Source organism: Cryptomeria japonica, chromosome 2 (assembly GCF_030272615.1).
Source record: "Cryptomeria japonica chromosome 2, Sugi_1.0, whole genome shotgun sequence".
Taxonomy (NCBI): domain Eukaryota; kingdom Viridiplantae; phylum Streptophyta; class Pinopsida; order Cupressales; family Cupressaceae; genus Cryptomeria; species Cryptomeria japonica.
In genome coordinates this window covers 190,248,748-190,275,638 of record NC_081406.1, presented here as the reverse complement: position 1 = coordinate 190,275,638, position 26,891 = coordinate 190,248,748, and the positions used below count along the sequence as shown (strand labels likewise).

Here is a 26,891-nt window from a genome sequence, read left to right as displayed (position 1 = left end):
CACTATGCATTGAACCCATTTTTTGCTTTTAACTATTAGATAGTCTCATAGATATATAATAATAGATATAATTAAAATCTGAATTTAAATTTTTTAAAATATTAAAAAATTGATAAGAAAACCTTCCAATCTCACCTTAAAAACGAGTGTTAAAGATCTAAAATTTAAAAATAAAAGCTATTTTCTAAAATAAGATTTTAATTTATATCATTAAATTTTTCTCTAATAATTAAAACCTTTTCCATAATATCGCTTCCTAATGTTGAAAGACCCTAGCTTAATAGAGTCTAGAATGTAGACTACAATTTTCAGGCCCAGCACATTCTTTGGAGGCTTCTCCTCAACTTTTCCTTTTTTTTCAAGTTTCCCACAAATGGATTTGCATCTAATCCGTTGCCTCGTATTTCAAATTCAAATTTTTGAAGAGTGGCGGCCAATTTGCTCTTTAAATGCACTCTCACCGATTAGTGGCTTTTTGAATGAAGGAGAGTAGTTTTCAATTTACACCGCCAATGGCTTCTTCCCAATATCCACAGCAAAACTCTGATCTAGCTATTGCTATGGCCTTGGCAATGGCATCCACACCGCAAGACGATGACGATTTTCAGTGTCCTACTCCCGCCGTTTCAATCAATCAGGACCTCATCCTCAAATCATGCCAAATATCCAAAAAGGCCAAATCAAAGAAAGAGCTAAAACATTCAATTTCAAAACCTTTAAAACCTGTGAAAACCCATCAATACACAAAGAAGAAAACCAAGAAGAAATTCGCAGAAGGAAAGGAGAATACAAACGAGCCTGCCCCACTAAAACTCAATTCCATTGTCTTTGGTGAGTCCTGCTCCACTGGGTCACCCGCAAAAATCAATATGTCTGCTGTGGTTAAAAAGGGGTTTGATTGTGATGGAGATTTCATCAAAAAAGGGGTTGGCAAGGGGATGTCAATTGAAAGCAGGTTGCTGAGCAGGGGAAAATACCGTAATCCAGAAATTGAAGCATTAATGCCCTCGGCTGAAGAGGAGGTGGATCTCCCAAGCCCTAAACCGGAGGCCCATTTTGGTGTTTTGGCCGAAGAAGGTGGCTTAGATTCCCTGAGTTTTGAACCCGGGACCCAACTGAATGCTTTAATGCAGCTTTGTTGCTCTTCCGATGGAGGGCAAACAATAGGTGACAGGGACAATGATAATTTTGAAAATTTTGAGGCCGATGGGTCCTGCAGTGAATTAGAGGAAGAACAGATTATAAGTCTTATGACTCAGGTCTGTAGTCCGTGTAGAAAAACTACGAGGGTTTTGGTTAGTCAGAGTTCTTTAGATAAGGATTCGATTTATAAAGATAATCGAGACCAGGCATGTAGTCCTTTAAAATTCTCTAATATTTGTCATGATAATGGTCCCTGTAGAAACCCTAGTAATGTTTTGAATCGGGCCATTACTTCTTCTGGATTCGCTACCAGTGCTTTGCACGAAGACATTATTCAATTTAAAATAAGTAATGCTCATCCAGGTGATGAAGGCTGTTTTATTAATGGCGTTAGTTCATGTGGACTCCCGGATAATGATTTAGCCCAGGCCAGTGATCCCTGTAGAATACCAAACAATGAGAATCACCAAAATATGGATCATGCTACAAGTTCGCGTGGGATTACAAAAGACGACGTGGGTGTTGAAGGTTTTTCGGATGAGGAAGACCAGCTGGTGCTATGCCCTGTTTGTGGAATTGAAATCAGTCATCTGAGTGATCGAGAACGCGAGACTCACACCAATGATTGCCTTGACAAGAATGAAATAGAGACTGTAAGTTTTAGTATAAATGCTTTAGACGGTTTCATAGGTTCTCTGGCTTATGCTGCATAATGTTTGCTTTTGGAATCTGTACAATGTATCTTGCCTTGATATTAGTGCAAAGGTTCTTCAATACCTGCTTATTTTAAAACAAATGCACACGTATTACCAAAATATCTGGAAAGATACCTGGATATAATTTGGTTTTTAAGATTTGATTTTTATGCCACTTGTGAGATTCAATTTCAGAAGCTGTAGCGAGGATGCTTATTTCTGTCTAGGTTGCCTGTGTAATGGTTTTTAAATTATCTTCCTCTCTGGGCACGTAACTTATAGTGATGCACCACACTACCAGGGATTGCATTTCACGATCAGGTTATACAGTTCTTCTCTTGCTTTCAACCTGTCATTCATGGGCTAAATCAAACATCAGTTCTCCAGTCATTTTCATTGTGCGATGTTTATATTATTAAATTCATATTCTAGTTCTCAAAGTTGTTTGATAGATTATGGTATCCATATTTTCGAAAAAAATTCAATCTCGTGTTGAAAGATACAGCCTGCATCATTATTTGTACAGTGGGAGGTGTAATGCGGAAAGGGCTGTAGTCTCAGAGATAAATTTGACAGGTTTATTCATATCGAATTTGCTTGTCAATGGGACTGACATTGTTTAGTTCTTTTCTGGCTAAATTTATCTTCCATTAATATTGAAAAGTTGCTTCTCATCTTCATGAACTACAGCTAGCAACTTCTCTATGGTTCCTTTGAATAGTCGTCTAATTTGGCATACAAAAAAGCAGAGAGTCTATTGTTTATTATGAAAATGCGCTGCCTTGTAAGGTTATATTTATGGACCATGTCTTCAACTTTTTTTTAATGCATACAACTGTGTTTCTTAATCCATGGATCAAATTTCATTAGTTGGATTAATCCTTAACAGGAATTGCTTTCTTCATACAACATGTAATGCAACAAATCTCTGTTTCTCGTTTGCTAATTTCTTTAGTTGGATTAAAATTTAAGCCTTAATAGCAATTACTTTCTTCATATAACATGCAATGTAACAAATCTCTGTTTCTTGTTTGCTTCACAATCTTTCAGAATGAGGAATATACATAAAATCAATGTGCTTCAAGATTCATAAATTTGTGTTACAGATTTCAATCTGTAACCTTTCACTTAGTTTTATAGAAAACAACAACACAATTCTAGGTTGATCATATGCAAAACAGAGAATTCAGAAAACTGTTACTTCATTCATTTTCTTTTAGCAAAAAAAGCAGAATACACAGCACCGAAATTATTAATCTTTTTTCTAATATCACTGCTTTTCCCACACTTCCTACTTTCTCCTTTTCTACGGCAGTTCGGTTCCCCCCTTCCAAATAGCATGCTCTTAATTAAAACCAAAACTGCCTACTGGGTAGATATAACAAGGAAACCGGCAAACATTAGTTAATCTGGAACTGCCTACCAGGCAGTTATAACCCATGATTTCAACATGTTATATCAAACCACCTTCAATTCATATTTGACCAATTCTTGCTTCTGTTTCAAACTTTGAGTCTAGTGTGTTAAAAAACCCTTGCGTAGTGGAAATGCATCAGAACCCTCACGTGACATTTTGCAGGTTGTATTTTTTTGTTTTTTAACTTTTATTTTAAAGAAAGATGTGTGGAAACACAGATGGGACATTTTTTGCAATTAGGGACATCTATGTAACTTTACAACTTCTTCCTTTAGGCAATCCATGTAAATTTACAACTTCTTTGAATTGAAAATTTGCAAAATGCGTGGCATCATTTGTCTTCTTACATGCTATAAAATGTGCCATTATGGAAAATCTATCTACAACAACAAAAATTGAGTCTACCTTGCTGATTTCGAGATAGACTAAGCACAAAATCCATACTTGCTGTATCTCATGGTTTGTTGGCAATTGGAAGTGGTTGATAAAGTCCAGTATTTTGACTTCTGCCCTTTGCATGCTGGCATATTCTGCATCTCTCCACAATGTTTTGTACATTTACACTCATCTTTGGCCAATAATATTGTTCCTTCAGCTGTGCTAATATCTTGTCATAACCAAAATGACCAGCAAGGCCACCACTATGTTTCTCCTTCAAAATATTGTCTCACTTTGAACCTTGAGGTATGCACAACCTCTTCTCTTTGAACATCAAACCCTCTTGGATTATGTATTCCAGCCATGGAGTTCTATCAATAGTTGTTGGGTTTTTACATGCCACCCATGCTTCTTGAAAATCTGAATCCCTTCCATACTGGTAAATTTTGGATCAGAATTGAAATTGCAGAGATACAGAGCAATACTTGTGATATTACTGTTCTAATTCAAAAATTATATCAGAGTATATCTCCTGTCGCTGAAGATATCGATTATGATAATCAATATACCTGAGTATGTTAACTCCTCACAGATGAAGCAAGTGTGCACAGCAATATCTACACAGTCAATGTATATCTGTACACCAGAATCTTGATAAGTATTATATGGGTATAAGCAGTATGACCTTCAACAAATAAATTGATTATTTATGTTTGCTCACAGTATAAATATCGCAGTATGTATATATTGTATTCAGTATATATATATTGCAGGATATATATCGCACACAGTAGTTAATATTCACACAGCAATATATATTGCAGCCTTTTTTCTTCGAACACACTTAGCAGACCGATTACGTATATCACAGCATGTAAGTGCAGAGATCTTCATGCATGGCTGTCTAGAATTCGCACAGATATATTTTGTGTGTATCGCTATTATCTATGCACCACTCTCCATAGCTTTCAATATTCCCGATCAAGGGATATATAAATACAAGTCACTGTCAATGAAATGACATGACTTTCAGTTAGGAAGGAACACGACCATAGACTGAAGGTTGCGATTCGCTTAGCAACCCAATAAGAAAATTAACTTAATCGCATAAAATTAATAATGCTTAACAATCGGTTAAGATATGAAGAAAATGTATTTAGTAAGACAGTGATTAGGTAAACAAAGTGATACTAACAAAACATAATAGTTAGAAAAGATATGAAATCGCTGACAGCAATCATAAGAAATAATTAAAATGTTAATAGAGGTTGCGACAGCAGTCAGGAGAAAGATATCTCCTGTTGCTATAACATCAACACGTACAACTCTTTCATTGATTCAAATCCAATGACTTCTACTTGAAGCTCAGCCAATATAAGAATTCACCTACTCAAGGCATTTGCCACTTTTTTAGATTTGCCACTCTTATGTTTTAAAACAAAAATGTAAATTCGAAGAAATTCTATCCATTTAGTGTGCCTCTGGGTTCAATTTATTTTGGCTGTTTATGTATTGCAATGCTTGATGATCAGTGAACAAAACAAATTTTTTGGGTATCAAATAATGTTGCCACTTCTTAAGAGCTTGAACAATTGCATAAAACTCTTGGTCATAAACAAAATATTTCCTTCTTGCTTCATTTAATTTTTCACTAAAACAAGCAGTAGGCTTTCTTGACTGTGTATGACACCAATAATTGTCCCAGTTAGGTCACAGTCTACCTGGAACACTTTGCCAAGATTAGGCAATGCTAGAATGGGCTGATCTGTAACTTTTCTTTTCAATAATTGAAAGCTTTCTTTTGCTGCAGCAGTACATTGAAACTTTTTCTTGTCACCTTTCATTGTCTCTGTGATGGCACAAATATCACTGAAATTCTTGATAAAATTTCTTGTAAAAACTAGCCAACCCATGAAATCTCCTTTCTGCAAACATAGTCTTTGGTGAAAGCCATTCAATTATTGCTTTTACATTCTTTGGGTCCATTTTTAATCCATCTCTTTAAACCACAAATCCCAAATAAATGAGCTCTTCTTTCACGAAGCTGCACTTTTTCATGTTTACCAACAATTTTTCCTCTTTCAGCTTACTCAACACAAGCCTTACATGTCTCAAACACTCCTCTATAGAATGGCTAAAAACTAAAATGACAAACTTACCCTTGAATGGTCTCAACCAAGGAAACAATAATCGTTTGGGGAATTAATCGGCAAAACAAAAGAATAAGATTTTTTCAAAAAATGGGGAAAAAATCGGATATACAAAAAAACATAAAAAATTGCAGAAAAACAATCAAAAACTACTTTTTTTAATATATTTTAGGGTATTTCCATAGCATAGAGATATTGTAGGCAAATAAAATAGACACTTGAAAACATGAATTGCAGGAAATAGATTTTCGTTGTTTATATTCATATCACTGATTACGTTCCACAAAATATACTACACCATAAATAATATCTAGATGGTGATAGATGTCAAAATGTCAATTACAATATAGTTTGTGACTTTAAGTCACAAAGTCAACCTGTAAACTAAGTACAAAATTCCAAAATCTCAAATGTAGGCAATGATATGCTAGAGGGCAGGAGGCCCTGATGATGAAGCTCGTGGGTAAGAGCCTGTCCTAATTCCTTCAACCCATTCAGGACGAAAGTTGGCTTGCCTCATGATATCAAAATCTTCAGACACAAGCAGACGATCAACAACAACATAATCATCATTAGCATCATCATCATCATCAGCATCATTAGCAGCAATCAACTCGCACTCTGGATATATCTCATCGAGGTCAATTGGCAAGCATTCCTCAATAGTTCTTGATTTTGCCCATGTAGAAATTAGTGTTTCCCTTACAAATGAAAAACCAATAAATAGTGAATACAATTAAAAAACCTACAACTATATATTAATATTCTCACCTTGAGCTTTCCTTATCTTCAAGCGGAGGTTGTGATGAACAAATACCAAGTCATTCAGTCGTTGTTGTGATAGGCGGTTGCGTTTCTTAGAATGTATGTGTTCAAACACAGTCCAATTACGCTCACAAGCTGATGAGCTACATGGTTGGCTCAAAATACGCACCGCCATCCACCTTAAATTTGGTATTTCATCTCCAAAAGAAGCCCACCATGCAGCTGAAAAACACATTATATGGAGATGATATTGTAAGACTAAGAATATCTTATAATCTTAACAAACTTAATGGTTGGCAAAATAAAGAGATTGTCAAAAGTTTATGGAGTCTACTTGGTTGAATTGTCTTTCTGCTTTGTATAGCAGCCCTAGAAGAGAGAAAGCCCTTAGCATGCTTGTACATTTCCAGCTCTATCGTAGCCGCATCAAATTTTTCCAAGTCAGGAAACATTTTTTCCATGCACTTGAAGAAGCCTTGTTTGATCTCAGCATCAATTTCTAGGAAGTCAGTCTTATAGAATAACAGAGGATTGAGAAAGCATCCTGCAACATGGAGAAGAGTGTGCATTTGTCCATCCCATCTCCTATCAATTATGTCCCACAACGGCATATATCTATCCCTGTTATTTTCCAGCTTACTCCTTATCACCTCCTTGGCCCTATCCATGGCCTCATACACATATCCTATGGGGGGTTTATCTCCATCCACTAGTCTCAAGACTTTTACTAAAGGCTCTGAAAATTCTACAATCTGTTCAATAGATTCCCAAAATGTGGTAGAATACATATACTTTGCCACTGCTATGCCATTTGCTTGAGTTGTGAAACCAGACTCCATCCACTCAGCTGAAACAAACATTCGCCTCAAATTACCTTTTTGTTCACATAATGTTTGTAATGCAAGGAAATATGTTGCAAATCTTGTCACTCCTGGTCGAACTAGCTCCTTGCCTCCTGTGAAAGAGCGCATTATAGCCAAAACCCTTGTGTGATTGTAAACAAATTTGGTAACCTTGTGAGCTTTCTGAAATGCCGCCTTAACCCATTCAATTTTTCCAATGTCCTCTAGGGTTAGATCCAGGCAATGTGTTGCACATGGTTTAAAAAACTTGGAAGGATATTTATCTGTTAGAAGTCTCCCTGCAGCAACACAAGCATCAACATTGTCTGTGATAAATTGAACCACATTTTGTGGCCCTACATTCGTAACTACCACGTCATACATCTCAAACAATGCATTTGTGGATTTCATCATATTAGATGCATCCACAGATTTAAAAAAAACAGTGCCAATCTCACAAGAGACAAGGAAGTTAATGAGAGTTCAGTTCCTTCTATCTGTCCAACCATCTGACATGATGTTGCAACCAGTTCTAGCCCACTGCAATCGATGTTGTTTAACAACATCTTGAACATCCTCTACTGCATCTTTCAGCATACCAACCCTCAATGATTCACAAGATGGGGTTTGAAACCCAGGACCTACAGCTGCAATAGCATCTACCATAGGTTGCCAATATGGATTTCTGGAAGCATGGAATGCCGTGTGAGAGGAGTACCAATAATTAGCAATTGCCTTCTTTGCTTGTTCAGTGACAGTTTTCCTCCATCTTGTACTCTCCAAAGTGGTTTGTGATCTTGGTGTGGTACGAGGTTGGAAGAAAGCATTAGTGTTTCCTCCACTTGTGTTTGGTCCACGTGCTATAGAATTATGTGTCGACCCAGATTCCTTGAAACTCCCTCTTCACCATCCTCACCCAAATCGTGCATCCTAGGATTTGTAGAAGTAGAACCTAGTTCAACCCCAATTCTTGCCTTTTTGGCCTTATTCTCAGCAATCCCTTCAAGAGATTTTTTTGCCTGATACGAGACATTTGCAGGGCATTTTTTGCATATCTCGGTGTTATTTCCTCGTTCTTTTGACAAATGCCATTTGAAACGATAAATTCCACCACTGATCTCATCTTGACACCAATTGCACTTGACCTTTGTGCTACCAGGAATTGCTGTGCAATGTGTCCATGCAAAGTCTTTTTGGCGTGGCATTGTGATCAAGAATCAGTTCTGCAAAAGCATTACACTTAGTTTTTAAATTTTGAGGGATCTAAGGTTGGGTTTGTGTATATTAACGCTGGACATTCATCATGAAAACTGAACATTTATATTAAAATTTTCATTTTTTTGTATATTAAATGTTAATAACTTCAAAGAAAATGACATTTTGAATCTATGATAGGCTGTATATATTAAATGAAAATGACATTTTCATATATTAAAAGCTAAGAATATTGAACAAAAAATGAATTTAATGTTACTGTAAATGAAAATGAAATACAAATTTTACTAATAATTAACAGTAGCACACAATTAGATTACATATTTAACAGTAAATACTAAACAAAAATTAGTAAATATTTAACTGTTTAATTAAAAAAAAATCTAAAATTACTAATAATTACAAACAAAATATTTACGCTTATTACTAAAAATCTAAAAATCTAAAATTACTAATAATTGTATTTATGCTTATTTACATTTTACTGATAATATTTACAAACATTATTATTAGTAATATCTACATATATAATATTTACTGTCATAATATTTAATATGACTGTAAATATTATGACTGTAAATAATTAATATCACTGTAAATATTTACATTTTAGCAATTACTAATAATTACAGTCATATTAATTATTTAATATGACTGTAAATATTAAATATTACTAATTTTACTGATAATATTTACAGTCATTACTAAAAATCTAAAATTAGTCATATTAATTATTTAATATGATTGTAAATATTATCAGTAAAATGTAAATATTAAATATTACTAATTTTACTGATAATATTTACAGTCATTACTAAAAATCTAAATTTTTAGATTTTTAGTAATGACTGTAAATATTATCAGTAAAATTAGTAATATTTAATATTTACATTTTACTGATAATATTTACAGTCATGTTAAATAATTAATATGACTGTAATTATTAGTAATTTCTAAAATGTAAATATTTACAGTCATATCAATTATTTACAATCATAATATTTACAGTCATATTAAATATTAAATAATTACAATCATAATTAAATATGATTGTAAATATTATGACTATAAATGTTTACATTTTAGCAATTACTAATATTTATTGTTAACAGTAAATATTTATTATTAACAGTAAATATTTACATTTTAGCAATTACGAATATTTATTATTAACAGTAAATATTTATTATTAACAATAATTATTTACAATCATTAAATATTTATGTTTATTTACAGACAGTAAATAAGCATAAATATTTAATATGACTGTAAACATTTACTGTTAATAATAAATATTAAAATTTGTATTTAATAACAGTAAATATAAATATAAACATAAAATTTTAACAGTAATATCTGACTGTAATTTTCATCATACATATCCACTAGACTATCTGACTGTAAATTTATAGCAGTTAGATAATCTAGTTGATATGTATGATGAAGATCATGCAATGAACAAATAAAAAATAAAAGATACTCGCATAACACAGTATATAAATATTTACAGTCATTAAATATTTACAGTATTTAAATATGTATGCTTAATGACACTCTTAAAACATAATAAAAAAATAAAATTTTAAAATTGCAAAAGATATAGAAAATACCTGAAGGAAGAATGAGAAGGAAACAAGGAAAGCCACTGCCGTGAAATCCCGCAGTCACCCACTCGTGAAATCTTGTAGACACCCACGTAGACACCAGTGAAATCCCGTGGACACCAACGTAGACACCCGTGAAATCTCGTGGACACCAACGTAGACACCCGTGAAATCTGGCACCCCTTGAAATCTCGTGTGATATGGCATGAAACCCTACCACGTTGCGCAGTTATAAAACATTTTTTTCGTTTATTTCACGCCTTTTTTTGCAATTTTAGGGTTTTTGGCGGGTTTGCGATTTTAATCTGATTAATCGCGCAATTAATCCACAATTTGAAATGAATAAATTGTTCAAAATCGTGTTGAAAAAGTCAACGATTTTTTGGAATAAATCGGTAGTTTTGCCGATCCCCGATTAATCGGGTATAATCGCGTTTTTTTCGCGATTGCTGTTTCTATGGTCTCAACACCTCATTCATGAGCCTCATAAATGTACTTGGGGCATTAGACAAACCAAATGGCATAATGAGCCATCATTAGTTTTAAATGCTGTTTTCCCCTCATCACCTTCTCTTATCCGGATTTGGTGTTACTCACTCTTTAAACCTATCTTCTTGAAGTATTTGGCTTCACTTAGCTGTCCATTAAATCATCCATCCTTGGCAATGGGAACCTATACTTTTTTGTTACCTTAATTATTGCCCTTGACTTTGTGCACATTCTCCATTCTCCGCTTTTCTTTGGTGCTAATGCAGCTGGAACTGCACTTGGGCTTAAAATTTCACGAATCAGTCCCTTTTGTAACAACACTTGGACTTGTTGTTTTATCAGTTAATTCTCTCGTGGTGTCAACCTATGAGCTGCCTTGTTTGGCAAACTTGCTCCTGGCATTAAGTCTATGTGATGACTCATGCTTCTTGGTGGCAACCCCTTAGGCAAATCATTGGGCACTATATCAACATATTCTTCCAACAAATTCTGAAGTTCAATCGATAAGTTACTCGATTTGTTGTTTGTCTCCACTTGTACGGGTTTGGAAATGAGGGAAAAATATGCTTCTTCCTTCTTTGTCTCTGTTAGGAATTCTTTTCCAAACACTAACATCACTTTTGCTCTGCTGTCCACCTCTTCTCCCTTGACTTTCAATGGACTCAACGTGAATCTCTTTCTATCCTTTATAAGAGTATGTGTTTGCCCTACCATCATGTATTGCTCTCCTATCAATTTGGCAAGGCCTGCCCAATAGTATGTGACACACATACATGGGCATCACATCACATACAACTTCATCTTTATAGGCTCCAATCTGAAACTTTACTGTACATTGTTCATAAACTAACACTTGGTATCCATTGAGCAACCTAGAAACCTTATAAGGAGTTGGGTGCATTGACCTTTTTAGTGCTAACTTCTCTACCATTTCTTTAGACACTAGATTATCTGTGCTACCACCATCAATGATAAACTTACAACATTTATCTCCAGATTTGCAAATTGTCCTGAAGAGATTCTTCCTTTGCAATGGTTCATTTGTCTCCTTTGCTGATTTCAAGAGTATCCTTCTCATCAAAAAGACTTCTTGTTCTGGTTCCTCTATGTGTGTTGGAGACCTAACACTTTCCTCATCCCAATGGGCTATATGTGTTGTCCCTTCAGTACTACTGTTCTGAATTTCTGCTGGGAACTCAGAGGATCTATGACCAGTGTACCTATTGCACTTAAAACATTCTCCCATAAGTCATCTTCCTTTTTCATAAAATCCTCTTCCTCTGGACATATAACCTCCTCTTCCTCTTGCATTAAAGTTCTGGGCCTGTGAATTACTTGCCTCTCCATCATTGATTTGCTGTCCTCTACAACCAAAGTTTTGTCCCCTTACTCTGGAAAACCTCCCTCTCTCTCTAGAGTTCTTTTGTTGTTTTTGTGACAACTTCTCTGCTGCCTTCAATGCACAATGATAGGCTTCTTCTACACTTTTAAAGTTCAACAAAATAAAAAAAATTGGTACACCGTCCAATCTGTAACCTGCCACTTGTTATATAAAAAAGACAGCAATATTCTATGCTAATCATATGCCAAACAGAGAATTCAGAAAACTGTTACTTCATTCATTATTTCTCTAGCAAAAAAAAAAAAAAGAATAGACAGCTTTGAAATTATTAGTCATTTTTCTAATATCACTGCTTTTCTCAGACTTCCTACTTTCTCCTTTTATATGGCTGTTCAGTTCCCCCCTTCCAAATAGCATGCTTTTAAATAAAATTGGAACTGCCTACTGGGCAGTTATAACAATGAAAAGGGAAAAACATTAATTAAACTGGAACTGCCTACTGGGCAGTTATAACAGTCTCCAAAATAAAAGAAAACAACTCTTAAATTTGCTCAGAACAAAAAAAAAACAAATTCGTAAATTTGCTCAGCTTGACAGCTGTACAGATGCCCATGCATCAATTTGCCACATTTCTCGTAAGTGTAAGTCCTAAGTCACAAGGTTCAAGTTCGTGTTCGTGTTCGGCAACAATAAAATTCAGATGAAGTTCGGCAAGGGCAAAAAGTTCGGAAAAAAATTTGTGATTAAATTTGATTTATATAAATTTGATTTTTTTTTAAATAGCTAACTTTAGGTAAATTGATACAATTTATTTTTTATTTCCCTCAAATACAGTTACCAATATATATATATAGAAATAAATATTAAAATTATATAAATAACATATTTTTAACAATATAAATATGTTTTTATAATAAACTAATATCTACTATATATAAATAAAAATAATATATAACATATAAAATAATATTATCTAAATATATTAAAACACAATATAAATAAATAATATTAACAACATATTAAATAACAAAACAGAAATACACGTTCGTTGAATAGATAAACCCTAGTTTGAAACGAATCCTTGTTCTCTCTAGGCACGACAATGCGAATTCTTTGTTCGACGGCATGGCACTCGCGAATCATTTGCTTGATGGATCATTTTCCGCCTAATCTTCTGATCCATTTATCCATGGGTAGTCCCGCTCGTCTGTGAGATAAAAAACACATTTCACACAAAAAAATATGCGGAAAAAACTTCTTCGTTCTGGGAACGGAAAAACGTGGAAAAAATCCTAAAAACGATTGTTTGAAAGACAATGCCTTAAGCCGTACGAATGTTAGGCGAATTTAAATGATTTTTTAGTAATCTTTTTAAGTTCGCCAAATTTTGAACCTCATGGCCGAAATTCGGCGAACCCTGTGACATAGAGTGTAACACTGTAATGACATTGATGTATTTCCCTTGAAGGTTGAAATATCTGCAGATGCTTCCAGATGCATGCTATGACCTCGAATATCTGTAAAATCCTCAAATTCTCTCTGTTGATTGGTCCCAGGAACTTGTGTCAATTTTGTAAGAATTCCAAAATGTGACCAGAAATTCCAAGGTGAATGGTGGCAACTTGCAGACTGGGTTGGCCAAGCTATCCTACGGTGCTTGAAATTTTTGCTCATCTTATGTAAACTATCTCACATTGAAATATTTTTGTTATATCCTTTCATTATACTATATGTTGGCGATTTCCATCATTCTAAAACAGAATGAAATTAATGATGCTACAACTGGAGTTAGAGAAAGCTTCACATTATCCTCTTGGAGGGTGGTAATGTGGTCTGCATACTTGAAGGGGTAGCTTTCAGAAATGAAAAAGTCTCTTATCAATCAGATTAGAAAGCATAAACAAGATGCAAAAGCAGAGTTTAAAGCCTAGGCTATTGTATTTCCACTTTGGATGAAGAGAGAGTTGGGGGCTGGGTCTGGAGAACAAATTGTTGTTTGTTGTTCTTGTTCTGCTAGAAGGGCAGGGGAATCAAGTTCCTCTCTGAATTTCATCCATGATGAATCCTTTATAACTGTCCTGTTTTTTCTTTATATCTGAGAAGCAAAAACTTAGTTTGTCAAACAGAAGAGATTTCGTGTGGATTAGGTCACTGTAGAGTCTTGTGCTTCTAGCAGTTCCATAAGTGTCCTCTCCTTTCAGGCTTGGTTCTAATCTAGGTTTGGACCTGCCGTGTGCTGGATCTGGCCTTGGGTTTGTTCTCTTCTGATGACAATACATGGGCCACTCCTGTAGTGGTCAAATGAGAGCTCCTAGATACCTCTATTCCATGGTTCATCTCTTCTTTGGTTTTGGAAGTGTAAGCACATGAAGAGGCATCCATGGCAAGCCCAATGATGACTTGATGGCCAAACACATGATCCACATGGTGTGAATAACTCTCTCTCAGCTAATCCAAACTTGATTGAAGTGTTAAATTGGCCCGAAGGACCTCCATTGACTTATTTTATGCTTATTGATTATTTGTGAAACTCCCATGCTTCATTGCTTCTGGAAAATTTGCTTTTTGACTATTAAGGAACATAATCAGGCCTTTTATTTCGGTTCACCTTGGTGGTTTTTCTTTCACCTTGACGAGCTTTTATTGGTAAAACTGGTGCACTTGCACACAATTTTTGCTTGGATGATTTTTATTGTGTGCCATTCTTGCACTAAATTTGTCTTTGGAACTACCCCTTTGAGCACACTCAGTGTAGTAAACTCTCAGTTACATCAGCTAACTATCAATTTTATCTTATTAATAGATATCCAAAAGGTTATATATAGGTCTTTTGATTACTCTTTGTTGAATGTTCTTGCTTTTTCCTCCTCATACACGTGCAACATGTCTTAGAGGCTAATTGAGTCATATTAAAATTGCAACTATCTGCATGGATTTCCCTACAGTACACATCATTGAAAGTGCCCAGGCTTTACAATCCATTACTTGACAGCTTCAAAGCTTCACAACTTGCCAGTACCACAGTTTTTTTGTCAATTTTATAGTCCCTTAGTCTTAGTTTGGCTTCCTTGTCTTCCTACCATCAAGAGGAGTACTCAGAGTACTCAAAGTTGGAAAGGTGTAATGTCCCCTAATTAGTTATACTCTAAATTATCTTAAATTTGCCCAAATTTAGAATAGGTAATTAAGTTTTATGGGAGTACCTTTGTATACTGTTTTCCTGCAACACAAAATTAGAAAACAGATATGAAGTAATTCTTATCAACTGAAACATATGCTAATCAATTATATTGAATGATATCAATTTTTGATGTATTAATTACCATTAGTACTATATTTGTTAGATAAAATCAGATTATTATATTTGTTAGATAAAATCAGATTGTTATGTTTGTTGGATAAAATCAGATTGTAGGTTAGCTGCCATTCTTCATTATCTAATTTCTTAGTGCATTAGGGAAGGCTAGTTGGATAGGGTGTCCACGCGATCCTCCATCCTAGGCCCAAGAGTAGATGCTACAACCCTCTTGGCTCCATATGGCAGGTGTTAAGCATCCATCATGGAGTGGCATACCCAGTGAGGTATCCTATTGCCGTTCCCCCTCATCACAACCACCTTCCCTCTTAAGCCCAAGAGCAGATGCTACACCCCTCTTGGCTCCACGTGGCAGCTGTTAGGCATCCACTATGGAGTGACGTACTTAAGAGAGAGTCCCTCATATACCATGAACCAATTGTGATATTGTTGTTCAATTCATCTCATTATGACAATCAATTATACTTGATATTGTTAATGTTTGCGTACGCTTCAAGAGATTTTATTTATTTCTCCGATGGTTGTCTTTCCGTTTTGCTGTTCCTTATTTCTTGTTCGGCGATTAGCTGGAAGCCTGGAAGTATTCTCCGTATTGTGTATTTGCTGGCAGCGTTTATTCCATCGTGGATTTCATCCGTTGAAGTTCTTTGGCTCTTTGTGTATGTCGGTTGTGTAAGTGACATCTTCTTTTGGTGTTTGCCCTTCCGTCTTTCTTTTTCGTGACCTATATTGGGTCGTATTATGTGTTATATTTATGCCGAGGGATGTGAAGTTTAGTGTGATCGATATTCTGATGTATTTGATGATTATCGATGAAAATCTCAAGACTTTGCTGCTGTGACCTTGCATCATCTTCAGTCTTCTGATATAATTATTATGTTCAGCTGAGATAATCTGTGTGTGAGGATTTGATCTCTTAAGTTCTGTGCACAATTTGTGCATTCAATAAAATATTTGTTGTAGCTGGGTTTTTCACCCTCAGGTGGAGGGTTTTCCTAGGATAAATTTTGTGTGTCTTGTTCTTGTGAGATTTTCTAAGTTTCAGATTTCTCTGTCTTATGTTTCTGGTTTTAACATTAACATGGAATCAAAGTGAGTCTGAGGCCGTCTCCTTCACAGGAGGCCTCAAGATTCTAGGAGGGTTGCTTGTTTATTGTTTGGTGTTATTCGATCTATGTTTTTTGAAGACAATGCCATTCTCTAAGCTATGACTTCATTTCTGCCTATTTCGGATTTCTTGAGCAGCCCTACAAAACACGACGGGATCTTTGTAATGCGACTGATCTGAGGGTATCGCATCGTGTGAGGTCCACTTTATTGTTTTGGAAGGACAAGATCACGGCTTCTCTGTGTCATTGCTCTTATCTGGCATCTACATCCTATCAGCTTGTATTTGCTTTGATCACATATCACATTGTTGTCATTGCTATTGTTTGCAATCTCTGTCTTGTTCAAAGCAGAGAACACTCAGTATGTGGTGTATTTGAGTAGACCTTAATGCATACCAAAAGATTCTTGATATAAAGAACAGTGCTGGAGGAGTCTTATGAGAAGATAAGACTTAGGTATAGGACTAATTCAATGGGAATCGACAATAAAGAGATGAAAGTTACACATGTTCTAGGTCCCAGAATTGTGGTCTTTTCAGCTTCAGAGGGAGTTTGACATTTCAGCTTCAAAGGGAGCTTGACATCCAACTTCGGAAGGAGCTTGTCATTTCATTAGAGGCAACCTTGGACGAGGAGGTCAAAAGGTTGATATCAGGGAGCCACATCATCATGAAGATTTTTTTAATGCATTTTCTCTGTGATGGAGAAATTTGAGGTGAAAGCCCTTGTAATGCATTTTTCTTTGTGATGGAGAAATTTGAGGTGGAAGCCCTTGTAATGCATTTTTCTTTGTGATGGAGAAATTTGAGGTGCAAGCCCTTGTTAATGTATTCTTCTCTGCTAGAGAAGTTTGAGGTGAAAGCCCTTGTTCCACCCTCTGGGAGTAGCCATGGTGGATGTCATGTTGAGAGACTCCATGACAACATCACGTTGAGTGATTCCGTGATGAGAGCTTGTGTTTACCATGGTGGATGTCATGTTGAGAGACTCCATGACAACATCACGTTGAGTGATTCGGTGATGAGAGCTTGTGTTTATTTCACTCATGGGTGTAGCCATGGTGAACATCATGTTGAGTGAATCCATGATGCTATCACGTTGAGAGAATTCGTGATAAAAATGTTGCTTTTTACACATATGGGTGTAACCATTGTGTTTGTCATGTTGAGAGATTCCATGACTTGAAAACAGAAAATAATATCTCCTTTGCTAAGAGGGAGTGTTAATGTTTGTGTACGCTTCGGGAGATTTTATTTATTTCTCCGATGGTTGTCTTTCTGTTTTGCTGTTCCTTATTTCTTGTTCGGCAATTAGCTGGAAGCCTAGAAGTATTCTGTCTCTGTATTGTGTATGTGCTGGCAGCGTTTATTCCATCATGGATTTCATCCGTTGAAGTTCTTTGGCTCTTTGTGTATGTCGGTTATGTAACTGACATCTTCTTTTGGTGTTTGGCCTTCCATCTTTCTTCTTTGTGAGCTATATCGGGTCGTGTTATGTGTTATATATATGCCGAGGGATGTGAAGTTTAGTGTGATCAATATTTTGATGTATTTGACGATTATCGATGAAAAGCTCAGGACTTTGCTGCTATGACCCTGCATCATCTTTAGTCTTCTGATATAATTATTATGTTCAACTGAGATCATCTGTGTGTGAGGATTTGATCTCTTAAGTTCTGTGCACAATTTGTGCATTCAATAAAATATTTTTTGTGTGGTTGGGTTTTTCATCCTCAGGTGGAGGGTTTTCTTAGGATAAATTCTGTGTATCTTGTTCTTGTGAGATTTTCTAAGTTTCAGATTTCTGTGTCTTATGTTTCTGGTTCTAACATTAACAGATATAATTATCACATTTTATTATATTAGTGCCTTCTTTTAGATTGTCATTAATGCTTTCTGTTAGTACTACTTTGTATCAGTATTAATCATTTATTATTACAATCATTACATTATTCCTTATATTATTTTAGCATTGTATGAATTTACAGTATTACAATAATTTGTGCAGACTGAATTTGATTGCCTTATGTATCCTTAGATTCATGTACCGATATGTATATATGTTATGTCTAACAGTAGTGTAATTTTAATGCTGTTTGAATGGTTGTATGTCATTTGCCTTTTTAACTTTATATCTAATTAATGTCATCAATCTGATTAAGATTATCTACAATGGTTTATATTCAGAAATGTACATATAGAATTTTAATATATATATAAAATACTGACTGTTATATTTAATACTAATTCAGAATACATACCTGTCTTGTTCTTACTTTCCCTTCCTATCTTTCCAGCTGTCTGGATGATCTTCTTCTATGTCAACATTGAAACAGAGGGTATTTATCCTTCCCCCATATCGTGGTGAAAAGCCACGATGTTTCCCCTTAATGGGCATTGCCCACTTTTGAATGGTTGCTGACCTTTAAACTCTTACGACTCCTTTCTCAAAGAGCACCGCTTCATATAGTGACTTGATTTAGAGACTATTCAAGCGACCATTTAATGAATGGTTATTGGCCTTGGTGTTTTTAATAGGTCAAACCAATAATATATATGTTTTAATACAAAAGCATCATTCAATATTATTAATGTATATAATTAATGTATATTGTTAATGCATCATTTTTAATATAATGTACATTGCTAACATAATAACATCATTCATTCAATATATATAAAATGTAAATTGATAATATAGTATAATATCATTTTAATATTAATGTAATATAATATAATTTTGATATGATTTTAACATATTATATGGCAAAAATTTTATTAATTATTTACTATAAATGGGGAAACATGACAGTCCTCGCTACCCGAGATTGCTTGTCCTCAAGCAATTTCAAATTAGGATGGTCAAATATCTCAGGTCCTTCCCAAATAGCATCCTCTATTGGCAGACCTTTCCATTTGACTAAGTATTCTTTGATAGTCTTGTTTCTCAGCTTTTTCTCTTGTACATTGAGGATAGTCTCCGGTTCCAAGATCAATTTCCCCTCATCGTCCAAGGGTGGTAATTCTAGGCATGGGATGGTGTGCTGCCCCAACACCCTTTTGCAGAAGGACACATGAAATACATTGTGAATTCTGCTATTGGGGGGAAGTTCCAATTCATAAGCCATTTCTCCTATCTTCCTCAATATCTTGTATGGCCCATAAAATCAGGGTTTAAGTTTTTCAGCTCCACTGACCTTGATGGATGATTGCTTATATGGCTATAACCTCAAAAAGACCATATCTCCAATCTCAAATGTACACTTAGTCCTTTTCCTGTCAGCGTATACCTTCTGCTGATTCTGGGCTTGAAGAAGGTTGTCCTTGAGTGAGTTTATGATGTCCGTATTTTGTTGTATGAAGTCCTTGGCTCTTGGGGCACGACTCTCTGTTCGAATCAAATCTCCAAAAGATGTAGCCTCATACCCGTATAGTGCTCGAAAAGGGCTCATCCCTATAGACATATGGTGGGTAGTATTATAGCAATATTCTCTCATGTGTAACCATTTAACCCAACCATTGTGCTGCCCTATGACATAATTTCACAAATATCCCTCCAGCCATTTGTTCACGATCTCAGTTTGCTTGTCTGTTTGAGGATGATAACTGGTACTCAGGGTTAATTTTGTCCTTGTCAATTTAAATAATTCTTGCCAAAAGATGCTAAGGAAGTGGCTGTCCTGATCACTAACAATATTCTGGGGAAGGCCATGTAGTTTGATACCCTCCTTAAAGAATATTTGAGCCACTTGGGGAGCTTTGAAATCTGCTGATATAGCCAATAAAGTGTGCATATTTAGTGTGCAATAGATTCAGAATAGAATAAATTTGATGAGCGCAATCGAGAGGTTGTCATGCTTATCAAGTTATTCGTCCTAGATGATCAACTCCGTTAGGTGCCTTTAGGAAAAACAACTAAAGAGATCTGGGATCTCTAGAAGGGTCTTCATGAAACATCCGACAAGAGTCGAGCTTTCTTTTTTGAAGAATATGCTGTTTTCTATCATGATGGATGAAAAGACATCTATCCAAGCACATCTTACAAAGATCATTGACATCCATGACCAGTTGGAGGCTATAGGCCGAACCATGGAGGAAGAGAATATGGTAGTGATCATGTTGAAAAGCCTACCCCGATCCTACGAGCATTTCATTGAGACACTCAATATCTCTTCTACTAGTGTTGATTTGAAGTTTCTTGATCTCTGCAACAAGCTTCTCCAATAGGATTGATGGAAGCAACAGTTTGGAAGTAGCGCTAGTTCGTCCGCTAAACAAGCCTTCACAACCACAACTTCAGATAAGAACAAGGGTAAAGCTCAGTCTTTCCAGGAGAAAGGACAAGGTCAACCTCAGTAGTCTTCGAAGAAGAAGAGTGCTACTGTCACCAGTTTGGCCATTTGGTGAAAGATTGCAGGAAGTCGATAGCATCCACGTAATCTAAACAAGGAGGGTCTAAGCAGAAGGCCAATTTTGCCATGCATTTTGACCAAAAGGAATTTGCCTTCTATGCGTTCATGGCCCAATGCCCATCTGATGATATCACATCATCAGCTTGGTACATTGACTTTGGCGCCTCTTGACATTTCACACATTGTTTGGGTTGGTTTACTGAGTACACACCTTTCATTGGTTTAGTGATCTTTGGAGGAGATGAAGAGTATATTGTTGTCGGCAAGGGCAACGTTCAGATTTCACCTGGTGGGAGAGATTTGATATTTCTCGATGTATATTTTGTACCAAGTATGAAGCTCAATCTACTGTCAGTTAGTCAGATTATGCATCATTCTCCACAATTGGATGTCGTCTTTGGTTTGTTCAAGTGTAGCATTGTTGACGGGGAGACTCGCACGACAGTTGTTGTTGGCGTTGAGGATCATGGTCTTTATAGACTTGTTGATTCTGGTGATTCTCAAAAGCACGCCATGGCAGCTAGGAGTACTTCCATCAATACTTTTTGGCATCAGCAATATGGGCACTTGAATATTCACTCTCTCTCAGTTGGTTCAGGAGGATCTAGTTGTTGGATTACTTGAGATTTAGACTCAAAATCATGGAGTTTGCGGAGCTTGTCAGGTTGGAAAGCAGCATAGGACTTCGTTTTCCGATGGAGATGCTTGGAGAGCATCCAAGGTCTTGCAACTAGTTCATGCAGATATTTGTGGTCCCATGAACACTCCACCAGTCATTGGATGCAGGTATTTTCTATTGTTTGTTGATGATTTCAGCAGACGCATGTGGGTGAATTTTCTTAAGTAGAAATCAGAGGTGTTCAACATGTTTCAAAAGTTTAAGGCCTTAGTGGAAAAAGAATCTGGCTGTTAAATAATCACTCTTCGGTCTGACAATGGAGGGGAATTTTGTTCTACAAATTTCACCAACTTTTGTGCATCACATGGCATTAAGCATCAGCTTACCACACCTTACACCCCTCAGCAGAACGGTGTTGTTGAGTGCAGGAACCGTGCAGTCATTGAGATAGAGACTCTTCATCTCAATATCTTTGTTTGAATTCTCATTAAGAACTTATTGCCATATGAACATAAATCACAACTTGGGACCTTTTCATTTGAGCCGAGTACTCCCAAATACAGATTCAACATTCAACAAGCAAACATCCAACAAAAATCAAGTGGTTAAACACTAGCAAAACACAAACAAACCCAATTGTCAATAGATCGCAATCAATCAAAATTATCCATACCAGCACTTGAGGAAATCTGTATTCATCTCTTCTCTCTCTTGGTCATATTTAGCATATCATGCTCGTGTCCTAGGATTAGAAAGGATTGGATAGGGGTTACCTTGAGTGAGTCAAGGGAAAACTTATCTCCTCTTGAGCTCATTGAAGAACAAGCCCAAGCCATACAACAAGCTTGACAACAAAATCATTGGCGATTGACCATTGAATCAGTGCATTTGGCAGCTACATTTGAGATAGAGGCTCTTCATCTCAATATCTTTCTTCAAATGCTCATTAAGAACTTACTGCCATATGAATATAAATCACAACTTGGGACCTTTTCATTTGAGCTGAGTACCCCCAAATACAGATTCAACATTCAACAAGCAAACACCCAACAATAATCAAGTGGTCAAACACCGACAAAACACAAACAAACCCAATTGTCAATAGATCACAATAATCAAAATTATTGAAAACCAGCACTTGAGGAGATCTGTATTCATCTCTTCTCTCTCTTGGTCATGTTTAGCTTATCATGCTTGTGTCCTAGGATTAGAAAAGATTGGATAGGGGTCACCTTGAGTAAGTTAAGGGAAAACTCATTTCCTCTCGTGCTCATTGAAGAACAAGCCCAAGCCATACAACAAGCTTGACAACAAAATGATTGGCGATTGGCCACTGAATCAGTGCATTTGTCAGCTACATTTGAGATAGAGGCTCTTCGTCTCAATATCTTCCTTCAAATTCTCATTAAGAGCTTACTGCCATATGAACAGAAATCACAACTTGGGACCTTTTCATTTGAGCTGAGTACTCCCAAATACAGAATCAACATTCAACAAGCAAACACCCAACAAAAATCAAGTGGTCAAACACTGACAAAACACAAACAAACCCAATTATCAATAGATCCCAATCAATCAAAATTATCCGAACCAGCATTGAGGATATCTGTATTCATATCTTTTCTCTCTTGGTTATATTTAGCCTATCATGCTCATGTGTCCTAGGATTAGCATAGCACCTATTGAAGGAGTGCAACTCTTCATTATTTCTGCCCTTTGAAAGGGACATAACCTTTCATAATCAGGTCTGCACTTATTTAATTCAGATGTGCATTTCTCATTTCCAAATTCTCCCCTCTTCAAATGAGTTCTCTTCTCTCTATGATTGGCGATTGGCCACTGAATCATTACATTTGGTAGCTACATTTGAGATAGAGGCTCTTCATCTCAATATCTTCCTTCAAATGTTCATTAAGAACTTACTGCCATATTAACAGAAATCACCATCTCACAAACAACCCTAATCATCCAGAATGCAATGATAACTTCATGACCAAACATCTCTGTCCTTTATACAGTACACCTTCCTTGTGAAGAGGGTAGCTTGTCTAATTCTCCACTGTTACACCTGCTGTTGCCTCACAAACAACAGTAGTCAGTTTTATCCAATCAACATGAACGGTGAGTGTGTCTGCCTTTGATGGCTCACACACAGTAGTGGTCAGTCAGATATGCAGAAGATAGTAACTGCATACACATTTTGGCAATTACAATTATTTTGTAGTAGTCAGTGGAAATCTTGAAGACATAGCATTTGCAATTGCTTTTAGATAGTTTAAATTTAAAACACTCTTTCTTTCTTTTCCAATGGACATTTCATCAATTTGACAAATTTCCACCTTGTGGTCAGAAATGCAAACAAAGGCTTTGCATTCTCATCTTAATGATTTATTTTGACAAATACGTTCTTTTGAAACTAATTGACAGATTTCAAATTTTGAGTTGGACCTTATCATTGGTAGATATTGTTTCTCTGCTGTTTAGAATTTATCACAATGGAATTTAGCATGGATTGTTCCACACAAATTCCTAGGCATGCTGAATATTTTCTACTCAAAGTTGAATTTGAATTCTGAGTCCTATAATTACTGAGCCCAGATATAACAAGTAACTTCATACATACCTAGACACTCTTTAAGGGTTCCTGGAGTTTGGATATAATGGTCTCAACATAATCTTGGAGGTGCTTGTCTTTTTCTTTGTGTTGTGCTTTGTGCTTGTTTCTTCATGATGTAGTTTGCAAATAAACCTTAATTCCCTTTATACAATAATCTTTGAAGCAACAATATGATCAACTTTATTTCTGCTGGGAAAGCTCTTAGTTTGTTACTATACAAATCTTAGGTTTTGTTATCGTGTAAATCACTAAATTTTGTGTTTTATTAATTATTGAGTATACAACTTTTATTTGAATCCTGCAGGTGGCTAGTATAACTGATATTCCACAGGAAGATATCCCCAAGACTGTTGTTGATGTCACTCGAGTTGTTAAATGGCTGGACACTTTAGGCCTCTCTAGATATGCTGACCTTTTTATTAAGGAGGAGATTGACTGGGATACTCTTCAGTTGCTTACCGAAGAGGTATGCTGTGCTTCCTTGAAATGGAAATGGTTTACTTATTGGGTTGTGTTTTACTAATCTTAATAACTTTTCACACAAAAACCTATCTCATCTGCATGTAAAGGAATCTGTTTATCTTATATAAGACAGTTTAGACCATCAGGTTTTCCACCATGTTACCAAGATATCAATAATTTTGCTGAACAAATTACCTTGTATGTTTCTTATTATCACAGGACCTTAGTAATCTTGGTATTCTGACGCTTGGTCCAAGGAAGAAGATAGCACATGCACTTCATGAACTAAGAAAAGTAACTACTTGTTCAATGGAGCTCAATACCAATGCTGTCAAAGAAGTGGTAAATATGAATGACAAGTCCAAGTCGAGAGAATCAGGCAACAAGTTGATTACAGCATTTTTTCAAGGTCCTTCATCTGTTACACGGAGGCAAGTTGATTCCCATGTTAATAACTATCAACAAGCAGACAGAGCCACAACGGTATCTGGCCGGAAAAGAGATAGAAATAAAAATCGCTCCATGGCTACCACACTCACAGGCATTCCTGAATGGCTGTCTGTTCCAGGAACACCGTTTCGAGTGGTACAGATCTCATCCTCTTGTTTTCTTGAACCCGTCTACATTGACAGTTGTTTTTCCCTTGCAATTATCATGCAGGAAGGACTCCTACAAACACCTGTGTGGAGTTGTTGACTCCTCATAAGAAGCAACTTAGCCATTTGGTGTTAACAATAAGTGCATTAAATGGGTTTAGTTTAAGTTCTTTTAACAAATGGGCTAGAATCAGGGTGTTGATGTCCATTGACTCAATTTGTTTTTGTTTGCATCCTTGTATGATTGCCTTCTGTTAAATGGACAATAATGGTTTTAATAAAAATTAGTCTACTGTCTGTTTTAAACAATTCAAAGATTGCTAAAATGAATTTTCTTAAGAACAGGTCTTTCTTCCTTGCTGATGGATGTAATACAAAATGCAAGAGGTGAATTGGGAATCCTTCATTTCTTTTTTATTTGTGTAAAAGAATTCTAGGTTCAATGCTGCTGCATATGTGGAGAAGGTAACAATGCTACCACGAAGTACAAAAATGGTTTTACCTACAATAGTCTTAGGTTTACTATTGCAGATTGTTTGTGGTAGCTAATGGGGTGTAGTAATACAAAGTTCTTTCATAGACTTGATAGAATGAGTAATAGAAAGAAATCTGATAACAAGTTTGAGTAGAATTCAGATGCTAAGCTCTCAATTATTCAATACTTTTCTGTAGGTCACAATTGTTGTTGAAAACTAGCCACTAGGTAATCGTTACAAGTGACTAGTAGTTTTGTCATTGTATCAGGGATTTTATGTTTAACTTTTTTACCAAATGTAGGAATAAGGAGGTTTTGCAACAGAGGGTAAAATCAGAAAATGATTGTTTGAAAATCTGTTAGATACTCCATAGTTGTCATTCAAGGAAGTCTTGGATCTCAAGTGAAACTCTGAGGTATGGGAACAGAGGTGAATGTGAACAACTCAACATGTAATTTTGATCCTGAGAGTAATTATTTAATCTTGCAGCAAACCAGATTGTTGAACCCCACAAGACATAAAATTAGGAAATATGACATCACATCTCTTCACCGAACATATCTAGCTTGATCCGTGCTGATCCCAGAACTTGCAATGGAATTATGAAAGACAAATGCAGAAGTACTGTTACATTGAATCTATCTAATTAACTTGTTAGTTATATTGAACTTGCAATGGAATTATGAAAGACAAATGCAGAAGCACTGTTACATATTCCGAGAGCACAGAGGATAGCAAATACAACTCTTCCAATTTATGTGAACTGAATAACATGTAAATGTATACAGTTGTTTGACTTAGAAACCAAAACTGTGTATTCCGGTGGGCTGAATCCAGATTTGGATTGTATGGTGTTGATAATGTAATACCAAAGATGAAATCTGTACAATGGTGCATTGGATGGATATCGAGAAGGTTAGAGCTATAAATCTTCAGTTGCCTTGACCAATTCTTGCATTGTAAGATGAGGCATCATCTGGTCAGTTATTGAAAACATATGTGCTATCACTATTAAGGCTTTATCTTCTCATGCATGTGGGAACCCAAGAAGTTGACATTTACTTCCTAGAGTTACTTACAAGCATTGCAATCTATGAAACAATAGTAATTTTATCTTAGAAATCTTGTAAGGGTCTCATTTGAGGTTGTGAATCAATCCAATATGAGTGTGCCTTGATCATTTCTGTGGGTTGCCAAATGTTGAAATTAGGTTTGGAGTTGCTGAAATGTATACCATTTAGCTTG

At 35.8% G+C, this 26,891-nt stretch overlaps 1 protein-coding gene across 1 annotated transcript in view; it reads left to right on the top strand.

The window, feature by feature from the left end:
- Positions 1–323: 323 nt before the first annotated feature.
- The window catches only part of LOC131049154 (uncharacterized), a 68,013-nt gene continuing 41,445 nt past the window's right edge, over positions 324–26,891 (top strand). The window contains exons 1-3 of the mRNA XM_057983190.2: positions 324–1,796; positions 24,417–24,578; positions 24,794–25,159. Coding sequence (XP_057839173.2) covers positions 480–1,796; positions 24,417–24,578; positions 24,794–25,159 — 1,845 coding nt within the window. The 5' untranslated portion in view covers positions 324–479. The remainder of the gene's footprint in view (positions 1,797–24,416; positions 24,579–24,793; positions 25,160–26,891) is intronic.